The sequence below is a fragment of the Monodon monoceros genome, unplaced genomic scaffold (genome assembly GCF_005190385.1).
Source record: "Monodon monoceros isolate NGI ecotype Baffin Bay Population unplaced genomic scaffold, NGI_Narwhal_1 Super_Scaffold_18, whole genome shotgun sequence".
Taxonomy (NCBI): domain Eukaryota; kingdom Metazoa; phylum Chordata; class Mammalia; order Artiodactyla; family Monodontidae; genus Monodon; species Monodon monoceros.
The window spans coordinates 65,573,066-65,586,581 of NW_021703774.1; the positions used below are offsets into that span (position 1 = coordinate 65,573,066).

At 42.9% G+C, this 13,516-nt stretch overlaps 1 protein-coding gene across 1 annotated transcript; it reads left to right on the forward strand.

The window, feature by feature from the left end:
* Window positions 1–2: 2 nt before the first annotated feature.
* On the forward strand, window positions 3–13,433 carry PFDN2 (prefoldin subunit 2). Its single transcript, XM_029230989.1, has 4 exons — window positions 3–95; window positions 12,198–12,286; window positions 12,427–12,550; window positions 13,136–13,433. The coding sequence occupies exons 1-4, from the start codon at window positions 21–23 to the stop codon at window positions 13,310–13,312; spliced, it is 465 nt and encodes a 154-aa protein (XP_029086822.1). The 5' UTR covers window positions 3–20; the 3' UTR covers window positions 13,313–13,433.
* The last annotated feature ends 83 nt before the right edge of the window (window positions 13,434–13,516 follow it).

Genomic DNA, 13,516 nt, shown 5'->3' on the forward strand with positions numbered 1-13,516 from the left:
AAGCCCAGCAGGCGGTGAAGATGGCGGAGAACAGCGGTCGCACTGGCAAGAACAGCGGGAGCGGCGCGGGGAAGGGGACGGTGTCAGCAGAGCAGGTGGGGAGCAGGGAACGCGAAGGAGGGCAACCCGGCTGGGTCCGGAGTCGATGTGAGAACGGGGGAAGCCTGTGGCCGGTGCAGACCTTTACTCCAGTTCCACATTTGCGTGGCCACCCAGAGAGGGGCGGGTCCTTGGAGAAGCTAGCCGAGCCCCCGGGGAGAGAGTAGGCGGATTGGTAGGTGAAAGCCACGCCCCCTCGGGGTGTTACGTGAGCCAGGGGGATAGAAAAGCTCTGAGAAGCAGGGTCTGGGAGGATGCGCAAGTCTGAGGAAAGATGGGTGGTCACTTTCCCTATTTTCCTCCGCACCTTCAACCAGGGTATGGCTGGGCAAGGCAGCTTCTAACGAATCCCAGGGGATTAGTCAACGGCTGGGAGTGTAGTCTGTTACTGGACCCTGAAACCACGTTGAAAATCGTCATCGCTCTGCAGAGACACGTGACTCACATACTCGAACAGTCTAGTGTTTCATACTATTTTGATTCAGGAGTCATTACTAGATTGAATTTTTTTTAGAGACCAGAAATCCTTTACTAAGAATCCGAGCATGCATTTCCCCTAGTGCCTTGCCTAGCACCGGGAAACGTTTGATAAATTAATCAGAAAAGCCCCTTGTGGCTTGGGAACCATGGTTTGCTAATAGTGGGGCTAGTGTTTACTAGGGGTGGGAAGAAATCTGCGTAATAGGGAAACGTAGTCAAAACAACAGCTTTTTAAATTACAGTTTCATTTATCAGTTATTTGTTGAACAGTTACTATAGGCAGAGGTATTTGCATAAAGATCTTTAAAACTGACCCCTACAGTCAAAGAGCTTATAGTCTGGTGGGAAAAATATGACATACAAAATGTTAATGTGAGGCAGAAATATATCTAAGAGAGATATAAAGTGCTATGGAATTTTGGGGAGGAAAGAAGAGATAGTTTCTGACTTAGGGGGAAAAAGGCAAGGGAGAAGGAACTTAATACTTTTTGAGGGTCTGCCATGTGTCAGACATTCTGCTGGGTACAGGGAAAAAGATAAATGAAATAGACCTTGTTTTCAAGTTAACACAGACTCATTTGAGAAAAGATAAAGCAAACAGTTTTTTTTTTTGAATTTTACATTATTTTTTATACGGCAGGTTCTTATTAGTTATCTATTTTATACATATTAGTGTATATATGTCAATCCCAATCTCCCAATTCATCCCACCACCACCCCTCCCCCGACACTTCCCCCCCTTGGTGTCCATACATTTGTTTCTCTACATCTGTGTCTTTATTTCTGCCCTGCAAACAGGTTCATCTGTACCATTTTTCTAGGTTCCACATATATGCGTTAATATACGATACTTGTTTTTCTCTTTCTGACTTACTTCACTCTGTATGACAGTCTCTAGATCCATCCACGTCTCAACAAATGACCCAGTTTCGTTTCTTTTTATGGCTGAGTAATATTCCATTGTATATATGTACTACATCTTTATCCATTCGTCTGTTGATGGGCATTTAGTTTGCTTCCATGACCTGGCTATTGTAAATAGTGCTGCAATGAACATTGGGGTGCATGTGTCTTTTTGAATTATGGTTTTCTCAGAGTATATGCCCAGTAGTGGGATTGCTGGGTGGTATGGTAGTTCTATTTTTAGTTTTTTAAGGAACCTCCATACTGTTCTCCATAGTGGCTGGATCAATTTACATTCCCACCAACAGTGCAAGAGGGTTCCCTTTTCTCCACACCCTCTCCAGCATTTGCTGTTTGTAGATTTTCTGATGATGCCCATTCTAACCTGTGTGAGGTGATACCTCATTGTAGTTTTGATTTGCATTTCTCTAATAATTAGTGATGTTGAGCAGCTTTTCATGGGCTTCTTGGCCATCTGTATGTCTACTTTGGAGAAATGTCTATTTAGGCCTCTGCCCATTTTTTGATTAGGTTGCCAAACAGTAAGTTTTATAATGTTCCTCACGGGCCTTCTTAATGGCAGCTAGAGGAGGGACCTCTAACTAAGCAGGAGATTATGAGATTGGGGGGTGGGTGGGAAAGGGAAGTGTGGTATAGTGGGGTGGCTAAGAGTGTAATGAGTGCACTGGGTTCAGATAGATCTGTATTTGAATCACATTTCTACCTTTTACTACCTATATATGACCTCCCATGAGTTACTTCTTTTGGTCTTCTCCTTCTGTGGAAACGTAATGGTGCTTACCTCACTGTATTTCAATTATTAGGCTAGACAACGCATACAAAGTGTTTTGCACAGTGATTGGAATATACTACGTGCTTAATAAGTGTTAATTACTTTGTTTTGTAAAAATGATAATCCTTCAGCTCAATTCTAAAGGATGAGAGAAGTTAGTCAAGCAAAGAAGGAAATGGAGGATTTTCTAGGTAGAGGGAATAATGTGTTTAAAAACACTGTGGCAAGAAACTGCCTGACATGTTTGGGATGCAGGTGGACTTAAAGTTTGGGATGGACTGCAAGACTTGGAAGTGGAGAAAAAGAGATAAAAGAGGAATCTAGGATGTCCCTCAGGTTTCTGTTTTTGATGGTGCCACAGGGAATGCAGGAAGATGGACAGGTTTGGGGAGAAAATAAGTTTGAATTTGGGTTTCTTGTGGGATATCCAGGTAGAGATATTTAGCAGGTGGTTTGATGTATAATCTTGAGTTACAGAAAGAAATCTGAGTTGGAGATACAGATTAGAGAATTATAAGTTTATGGATGGTAGACAAAGCCATGGCTGTGGATGAAATCACCTACAGTTTGTACAGAAAGTGAAAAAAGAAGTAGAACAGGAGTGAAACCAATAGTTAAGGGGTGGTAGAGAAAAAGAAGCCCTCAAAAGAGACTGAAGAATTGTGGTAACTGAGTTCTGAGGCTCTCCTTGCTTAACATTCTCTGGCCTTTGTTTGTGTTCCAGAGAGAACACTGGGTAAAAAATATTATACTTATCACCGGTGAAAATTTGAGCCATATAGACAAGATGGAGGCAAGTGGCACATTGAGCTAGGCACTTTACTTGTTTTATCTTCTGTTACTTAATTACTGCCATTTGAAGTAGCAATATTGTCCTCAAGATGTTTGAGTTTCGGAGGCTTTAGCTAACTTACCCAGAGTCAGTAACTGGGAGAGCAGGGCTTTTAATTGAGGGCCTTGAGCATCAGACAGACCTATTTTTTATACCATAATCCTATTAGAGATATTTGGGCTGAGCCTGAAGGATTGGATAAATTTGAACAGGTGGCAGTAGAAATAGAATATAGGGAATAGGGTAAGAAGAGATCTGAGGAAAGCATAGATTGACATGAAGTGCAGTGACTAGTTTAGCTAAATCATGAGTTATAAGTTAGAAAGATGTCGTCCTTAAAGCAAGCTGAGTCTTTGCATGGCAAAGAATTCAGGACTTTTTAATGTAAGCAGTGAGGGAGACATAGAAGGATATATGTTATACTATTAATTTTTTTTTCTTATTACATAAAATTATACACATTCATTTTAGAAATTGTAGAAAACACAAGAAGTACAAAATAAGAAATAAATTACCCATGATCCTACTTTACCTATGATCCTACTATCCAGAGGTAACTATTCTTACCGTTTTGAAATATATCCTTTGAGAGGTTCCCCCCTCCTTTTTGTTTTTGTATATGTGTGTGTAGATGGAAAGGGAGGGCCTGTATATTTTACATACTTAATTTTATAAAATTAGTATTATACACTATTTGCTGTTTTGTAATCTGCTTTTTTCTCTTAAAAAGATTTATTTATTATTTATTTTAGGCTGCATCGGGTCTTAGTTGCGGCACGCGGGCTCCTTGTTGTGGCATGCGGGCTTCTCTCTAGTTGTGGCATGTGGGTTTTCTCTTCTCTAGTTGTGGCATGCAGCCTCCAGGGCATGTGGGCTGTGTAGTTTGCCGCACGTGGGCCCTGGCTGAAGCGCATGAGCTCAGTAGTTATGGTGCACAGGCTTTGTTGCCCCTTGGCATGTGGGATCTCAGTTCCCCGACCAGGGATCAAACCCCCGGCCCCTGCATTGTAAGGCGGATTCTCTACCACTGGACCACCAGGAAAGTCCCCGTAATCTGCTTATTAAGCCTAATAATATATCATGAATATTTTTCTATGTCACCCAAGTGCTAAAAGAATTAAATTAGCAACAATGTATAGGATGGATTTGGAGAGTCCAAAAATGGGGAGATAATTTAGAAGACTGTTGCAGTAATTCAGACAAGAGGTAATGAAGGCCTCAACTAGGGTGATGTCAGTAAGCCTAAGAAAAATTGCTGAGGTCGAGGCAATAAATTTGGCAGTTGATGGGATAAGGGTGTGTCCAAAGATGAAACCAGGGTTTCCTACCAGGCTAGAGTCATGTCACTAGCAGAAATAGGGGAGACAAGAAGAAGAGCAGTTTAAAATGGAGTAAAAGAAAATTCAGCTTTGAATGACCTGAGTTTAAGGTATCCATAGGACATTTAGGTGGAGGTGCTTTATAATAATAGCAGGCACTATTTATTGACAATCTGTTATATGCTGGATATTGTCCTAAGTCCTTGATGTAATTAATGAATCCTCTCAACATCCTATGAGGCAGATATCTCCATTTTTTTTGAAAAAACTTAGACTAAAAAGAGAAGTAACAACAACAAAAAAAGTAACTTGGGAATTCCCTGGTGGTCCAGTGGTTAGGACTTGGTGCTTTCACTGCCATGGCCCAGGTTCAGGCCCTGGTTGGGGAACTAAGATCCTGCAAGCCTCGTGGCCTGGCCAAAAAAATAAATAAATAAAGTGAATTGGGAGGTGAGGAAGTGGAGGCAGTGCATATAGACTAGTCCTAAAATATTTGATGAAGAGAAGGGATGAGAATCATCATTTGACAGTGGTCAAATCATCATTTGATAAGGTCGAAGAAATTTTTAGAGTTGAGTATGTTTGTCGGAAAAGGGGGCACTGAACTGAAAAGAAGATATAGTGCAGCAATAGCCCAGAAAGTGCTTTTCCAGATGCGTCCGGTCATAATTCTCTACCTCTTTTATTCTTCCATTGAACCCAATAAGAGTAAATATCATGTAGATAAGAAGACCAAAGGACCTTTTGGGCATAAATGTAATGATTGTAGATTTTCCCCAAAGTTATCAAAATTATATGGTATCAATTAAACAAAAACGAAAGAAAAGAAAACCAAAATAAATCAAGTGGAAATAGTTTGACTTTTTTTTTTTTTACAGTTGTGTGTGTGAACTTTTTTTTTTTAACTTGTTTATCTTATTTATTTTATTTTTGGCTGCATTGGGTCTTCGTTGCTGCAGGCGGACTTTCTCTAGTTGCAGTGAGAGGGGGCTACTCTTCGTTGCAGTGCCCAGGCTTCTCATTGCGGTGGCTTCTCTTGTTGCAGAGCACAGACTCCAGGTGCACAGGCTTCAGTAGTTGTGGATTGCGGGTTCTAGATTGCAGGCTCAGTAGTTGTGGCTCACGGGCTTAGTGGCTCCACGGCATGTGGGATCTTCCTGGACCATGGATCGAACCTGCGTCCCTTGCATTGGCAGGCAGATTCTTAACCACGGCGCCACCACGGAAGCCCTGTTTGTTTGTTTTAGAATTAAATGAAATAAAGAGTCTAGCAGAGGACTTACCTGGTGGCACAGCAAGGAAGACCCAACGCAGCCAAAAAAAAAAAAAAAGAGTGTAGCACAGTACCTGGCACATAGTAGTGCTCCTTTACTATGCAAACTGTGGAAGGAAGGCAGGTTATTGTAGGACTATGAAAGATATAGATATGTTAAGAGAGGTTGTATTTGCATATTTTAAATTTCCAAAGAAGATAACAATAAAGATGAGAAGGCAGGCTGCATGGTGGAAAATAAGGAACACAATACATGAAAATAGAAAAAGTTTTCTATCAAAAAATGTAAGTAATTGCTATATGCTTACATGTGAGCCCATAGAAGGAGTTAACATGGGAGTTGGGAATGGCAAGAACTGCTTCCTAGAAGAATCTAAGTTGAAACCTGAAGAAAGAATTAGAGTTAGGGGGGTGGCACAGTGGTTGAGAATCCGCCTGCCAACGCAGGGGACACAGGTTCCATCCCTGGTCCGGGAAGATCCCACAGGCTGTGGAGCAACTAAGCCCGTGAGGCACAACTACTGAGCCCGCGCGCCACAACTAAAGCCCATGCGCCTAGAGCCTGTGCTCCACAACAAGAGAAGCCACCACAGTGAGAAGCCTGTGCACCACAACGAAGAGTAGCCCCTGCTCGCTGCAACTAGAGAAAAGCCCTTACGCAGCAAGGAAGACCCAACACAGCCAAAAAAAGCCTAACACTTAAAAAAAAAAAAAGTAAAAAAAATAAGAATTAGAGTTAGGCACAGAAAAATGCAATGAGAGAGGTTTAGGTAAGTGTGCCAGGTAGGGTGTGGATTCTATGCCAATGCCTGAAGGCAGATGAATAGGGGAACTACAAGTGGTTCTACTGGGCAATAGTGCTGACTGTAAGAGGTGGGAGAAGGACTGATTGGGAGAGGTCAGGAAGGACCAGGTCTTATAGGACTTTTTTCTGCTGTCTTCAGGAGTTTGGATTTTATCCCATGAGCAGTGGGAACCATTGAAGGTTTAGGAATAGGAATAAAATGGTTAGATTTAAATTTAAGGTTACTTGTGCTGAAGTGTGGGGAATGGATTGAAGGGGGCTGACCTGGAGGCAAGTGTGGAACTCCAGTAGTACAGGTGAGAGATGATAGTGGATGGATTTGAGGTATTTAGTATTAATAGATAGATATGATTTAGAGATTAATTGGGTGTGGATAGTGAGTTGAGGGTGATTCCAAGGTTTCTGGAATTAAGATCTCTTCCTGCTCTAAAAATTATTAAATTAACAAAGATAATATAAGCTACCATTAGGTACAATCATGACATTGCTGGTAGCACTGTAGAGTCATCTGGTCATCTTGGAGAACTTTATAGCAACATGCAGTAGAAACTATAATAATGTTAATACCCTTTTGACTCATTAATCTTACTTTGGGGAATCTGATTCAAGAGAAATGGCTGTAAAATTTTTGTACTGTTTGTCCAGATATTTAAAATCAATGCTATTTTTTACAGAAAAATTGGAAATGACCTGAATGTCCCAACAAGAGAAGAATAATTAGCTTTAAAAAATATATCAATAGGGTGTAAATGCTATATAGCCCTTAAAAATTAGAAAACCATGTTCTATGGGTGAACAGATAAAATGTCACACACACACACACACACACACACACACAGAGGAGAATATTATTCACCTGTAAAAAAGAAAGAAATTCTGCTATTTGTGACAAAATGGAGGAACCCTGAGGGCATTAGTTTAAGTGAAAATACGTCAATGAAAGACAAATACTGTATGATCTCACTTATATGTGGAATAAAAAACCAAAAACTGAACTCATAGAAACAGAGTAGATTGGTGGTTGCTTGGAGGGGGAGGTGGGGGAATGATTAGAGGGGGTCAAAGGGTACAAACTTGGAGTTATAAGATGAACAAATTCTGGGGATCTAATGTATAGCATGGTGACTATGGTTAGCAGTACTGTACTGTATACTTGAAAGTTGCTATGAGAATAGATTTTTTTTTTTTTTTGCGGTACGCGGGCCTCTCACTGTTGTGGCCTCTCCCGTTGCGGAGCACAGGCTCCGGACGCGCAGGCTCAGCGGCCATGGTTCACGGGCCCAGCCGCTCCGCGGCATGTGGGATCTTCCCGGGCTGGGGCACGAACCCGTGTCCCCTGCATCGGCAGGCGGACTCTCAACCACTGCGCCACCAGGGAAGCCCTAGATCGTTTTTTTAAAAAAATTTATTTATTTTTGGCTGCATTGGTTCCTCATTGCTGCGCGGGCTTTCCCTGGTTGCGGCGAGCAGGGGCTGCTCTTCATCGCAGTGGCTTCTCTTGTTGCGGAGCACGGGCTCTAGGCGTGCGGGCTTCAGCAGTTGTGGCACGTGGGCTCAGTAGTTGTGCCTCACGGACTCTAGAGCGCAGGCTCAGTAGTTGTGGCACAAGGGCTTAGTTGCTTCGTGGCATGTGGGATCTTCCCAGACCAGGGCTCGAACTCCTGTCTCCTGCATTGGCAGGCAGATTCTTACCCACTGCGCCACCAGGGAAGCCCCGAGAATAGATCTTAAAAGTTCTCATCACAAACAGTAACTGTGAGGTGATGGATGTATTAACTAACATAATTGTGGTAATCATTTCCATATATATATAAAATCATAATGTTGTACACCTTAAACTTATACAATGCTATATGTCAATCATATCTTTTTTAATATAAATTTATTCATTTATTTATTTTTGGCTGCATTGGGTTTTGTTGCTGCGCACAGGCTTTCTCTAGTTGCGGTGAGCGGGGGCTACTCTGTTGTGGTGCGCGGGCTTCTCATTGCGGTGGCTTCTTTTGTTGCGGAGCATGGGCTCTAGGCATGTGGGCTTCCGTAGTTGTGGCACTCGTGCTCAGTAGTTGTGGCTCGCAGGCTCTAGAGTGCAGGCTCAGTAGTTACGGCACACGGGCTTAGTTGCTCTGTGGCATGTGGGATCTTCCCAGAACAGGGCTTGAACCCGTGTCCCCTGCATTGGCAAGTGGATTCTTTTTTTTTTTAACATCTTTTTTGGAGTATAATTGCTTTACATTGTTGTGTTAGTTTCTGCTGTATAACAAAGTGAATCAGCTATACATATACATATATCCCCATATCCCCGTTCTCTTGAGCCTCCCTCCCACCCTCCCTATATCATACCCCTCTAGGTGGTCACAAAGCACAGAGCTGATCTCCTGGTGCTATGCAGCTGCTTCCCACTAGCTATCTGTTTTACATTTGGTAGTGTATATATGTTAGTGCCACTCTCTCACTTCGTCCCAGCTTACCCTTCCCCCTCCCCGTGTCCTCAGGTCCATTCTCTATGTCTGGCAGGCGGATTCTTAATCACTGGGAACAACAACAAAAAAAAGATGATCATGTCCTGTGTAAAATTATTTGTACATGCCAAATATGAAAATGTAAAGAGCTCTGCATAGTTGTAAGGCTTGAAGTTACTTTAGAATAGGAAAAATAGGGAATTCCCTGGCGGTCCAGTGGTTAGGACTCCGTGCTTCCACTGCAGGGGTCACGGGTTCCATCCCTGGTCGGGGAAACTAAGATCCCGCATGCTGTGCCGCACTGCCAAAAGAGGAAAAAAAAGGAAAAATTGTTGGTATTGTAATTGGATTCTTTTTCAGCAGGGATGTTTATATGTTAGATGATTTAATAGGGTTGAGAGAGTCAACAGTGACCTGGCCATCCCTACTCATGCCAGACTGCTTTAGGAGAACACGAAATAAGGGAAAGGGAAGGAAAATTAGGTCAAGCCATAGGGGAGAAAACCACTAGTAAGTTGTATTTTAGGAGGAAGAATGTGGGAATAGAGCATAGCCTCTCTGTCTTCATTACCTGGCAGACCTCAGAGATGGCAGGTTAATATCAGCTTATTTTGCGTTTAACTAAAAGTTAGTTGTCAGTTAGCTGCTAAGAGATTTCATTTTCTTCAAGTGCATCAGTGGCTGAAATTTTCCATAAGAACTGTGGATAACTCATACACTTAGATATATTTACTTTAGTTTGGTGTTGTAATAAACTCTATAACTGGACCAAGAGGAAATAGGGGTTGTTAATTAGCAAAAGTATTTGAAGAAAGGTTGGAATTAAAATCTTTTTGCCCATAGTTGTGTTAAATTGGTGGTTGAAAAGTAGATTCATACTAATTACTAAGGAAAATAAGTTCAGGCCTCAGAAATTTTAGACATTTAAGCTGAGTTCATTAATGTGTGTTAAATACGACATACATGCAGAAGAGTGGATGTCATTTGGGTGCTAGGAGAACATCTAGAGTCTAGTTTAGTTGTGGAATTTTCTTAGAGGAAAGTATTTTGATCTGTAACATTGACAGTGGAGAAAATGCTAATTATAAATGGAATAGTTTTGATATAGGCAATGAAGGTGAAGGAAAAACAGCTTGTAGATGAGTGAGATTTCCAAGGCGTTTGCTGAAATGAGTGGATGAAGCGGATTGAGATGAAAGGATGATGGATGGGAGAAGGAAACAAGTTGCTGTAATGACAAGTTCCTAGTCAAATTTATTCCTTCATTTATTGGGCAGTAGAAAGGCTGTAGGGGTGGTACAGGACAGTCATTTGGATTATCTTAGCTGTATATGAATCTTGCGGAGAGAAAGAGCTAGAGATAAGGGATCCTAGCAAAGATGAGGTGGTTAGTCAGTGATGGAAATGAGACTAGAGATGAGGTAAATGAGAGTGAGAGATTTGGCAGTGGTTTGAATGAATGGGCTCACTGCTCTCAGTGGACCAGGAGGGTCCAAGGTACACTTTGGGTTTGGAGAGAAGGTCATAATAGTAATTAATGCACTTCACTGCTTACAAAGCCGTTTCACATTAATTCATTCACGTGATACAACGGCCCTATGAAGTAGGTATCATCTCCCTTTTACAGGTGAGGAAACTAAGGCTCAGAGAGATTAACCCAGTGGTTCTCAGTTCTGGCTGCACATCAGAATTTCATGGGACATCGTTTTTTAAATACTGAGGCCTGGGCCTCACTCCCAGTGATTGTGTAATTGTTCTGAGGCTCCACTATTCACATTTTAAAAATGGTCCCCTGATGATTCTAATGTGTAGCCAGGGTTGAATGAACAGGGCTAAAAGTCTGTCAGAGTTCATAAAGCCAAAATGTGGCAGAGACAAAACTTGAAACCTGGTCTTTTGTCTTTCCAAATACAGTCATCAGAGCCCTATACTAGAAGTGATGCTGGTGGTGGTATTAGTACCCTGTCTGATTTTCACACTGTTTAATTCTCTGCTCAGTTTCTGGGGAACAGGAAGCTGGTGGTAATCACTTCTTTGGGTCTTTATGTGTGTTGTTATGCTTCTTTTGTACCACTACCCCCCGACCCCCACCCCCAGGTTCTCATCCTTCAGGCTTCAGTTAAGGCATTATCTCTCAGGAAGCCTGTATCAGTTAGGGTTTAGAGGCTACAGATGCAGGCTTTGAGCAACTTATTTATTATTTTTTTTAAAAGAGTGTTTTAGAAGGACGGTGGTAGGTCACAGAATTGAACAGAATTGTGAAAAGGAACATTAAACAACTAGGCCACACAGAGTTCACTAACTAGGGCAGCTTTGGGGATTTTAGGAATAGGAATGGAGGACCATCTTTATAGGACAACTATAGGTGTCTTAGCTCCAGCTGCCTTCTGTACCTGTTTGTCTCTACCCAAAATTCAATTTCTATAGTATAGAATATAGGTCACTGCCCCTGTGGTCAAAGAGCAAGGGTCCTGTGATTAGTAGCCTCCCAAGAACCCCAGTGAATTAGGAGGGGCACTTGCCTAATGGGAGGGCTGCTGGGCGGACCCAAACAAGAGTTACTCGTTACATGGGACTTCCCTGGTGGCGCAGTGGTTAAGAATCCGCCTGCCAATGTAAGGGACACGGGTTCGGGCCCTGGTCCAGGAAGATCCCACATGCCGCGGAGCACCTAAGCCCATGTGCCATAACTACTGAAGCCTGCGCGCCTAGAGCCCATGCTCCACAACAAGAGAAGCCACTCCTCTTCGTTGCGGTGCGCAACGAGAAGCCCACGCACCGCAACGAAGAGTAGCGCCCGCTCACCGCAACTAGAGAAAGCCCGCGTGCAGCAACAAAGACCCAACACAGCCAAAAATAAATAAATAAATAAATAAAATTAAAAAAAAAAAGTTACTCGTTACAAAGCCTTTCCTGACATCCCTCTTTACCTGCAAGTTTAAGCTCCACTGTAGGTGCTCCAGTAGCTCTCCACCCCCATTCCTATGTAACAAATGCCTAATCCTCACCAAACCAAGCTGCAAGATGGCCTAGCAAGTATCTCACCCCTAGTAGGCACTCAGTGTTGGGTGAATGGAATTCCAGACTTAATTTAGAAACTGCAAACTGTTCTACTCCTTTTCCAAGATAGGTGTCTACTACTGCATCTTTGTAAAGCCTGCTATCCTATGTTGACCCTCTGCCATTTCCACTGTCCCCTCTCTCACCTTTATCTCTTTCTCACCTTCTTAGGTAATCGCTGGCTTCAACCGCCTTCGGCAGGAACAGCGGGGCCTGGCATCCAAAGCAGCTGAGCTGGAGATGGAGTTGAATGAGCACAGGTGAGGAAGCCGGGAGAAGCAAACAACAGGAGAGTTGGATGGGCCCCCTTTTTTTTGGGGGGGGATGGGCCGTTTTGTAAGAGAGGGTTGCAGCAGAGTGGGACTGAATTCTCAGATCCTGCCTTGTCCTCCTACCTCAGCCTAGTGATCGATACTCTGAAGGAGGTAGATGAGACCCGCAAGTGCTACCGCATGGTTGGAGGGGTACTGGTGGAGCGGACTGTCAAAGAGGTGCTGCCTGCCTTGGAGAACAACAAGGAGCAGGTGAGCAAGAATCCCTGCGTAGATGCTCTGGGCAACCGAGGAGTAAGGAAAGGGAGGCCAGGGCTTTAGGGAATGTGGGGGAGGAAAGTGTGGGTAGGAACTCGTGTTGAAGGCAGCATAAATAGCCTATCAGCCTATGCTCTTTAGCTATGCTACATCTAACTCCTTAGACAAAGGAGTTGCTGACTATGCCTCTTTTCTGGCTGAATTGGGGGAGGGGAGGTGGTTAGAGTGGAGTTTCTCACAGTGTAGTCCATGGCTATGTGCATCCAAATCACCTGGAAGACTAATTTAAAATGCAGCTTCCCGGACCCTCTCCTGTACCCACTGATTCAGAACCTTTGGGGATGGGAGCCACGAAGTGGCATTTTAAAAATAAGCAGCCCAGGTGATTCTTATGTATACTACAGCTTATAAACCTTGTTTTTAAGAAAGGAATACTTTTTGTGTCTGGGCTCTACTATTAATACTTGGTTAAAGTTGAGGTTAGAGGTATCATCACTCCTTCACTTCCCCCAACCATAGTCTGTAACAGATGGGGGGAGTCCTGAAATCCTTACATAATCCCTGTCGTTTGCCCTCTAGATACAGAAGATCATTGAGACACTGACACAGCAGCTTCAGGCAAAGGGAAAAGAACTAAATGAATTCCGGGAAAAGCACAATATTCGTCTCATGGGGGAAGATGACAAGCCAGCAGCCAAGGAAAACTCAGAGGGGGCTGGGGCTAAGTCCAGCTCAGCTGGAGTGTTGGTCTCCTAGAGACCAAGGCCTTTGCATTTTTTTCTACCCTGATTCCCACTTCTTCTAATTTCTCTTTATTGTTATTATTTTCTCTGCTATTGTAAATTTTTTTTTGTTAATTAAACGTTTTGTTCAGAATGCTTAGCTCTAGCCTGAAGCTTTCACCCAGTATTAGGGGTAGAATTTGCACGGGGCATGAGCAAGCATATGATTTGTGGTTTT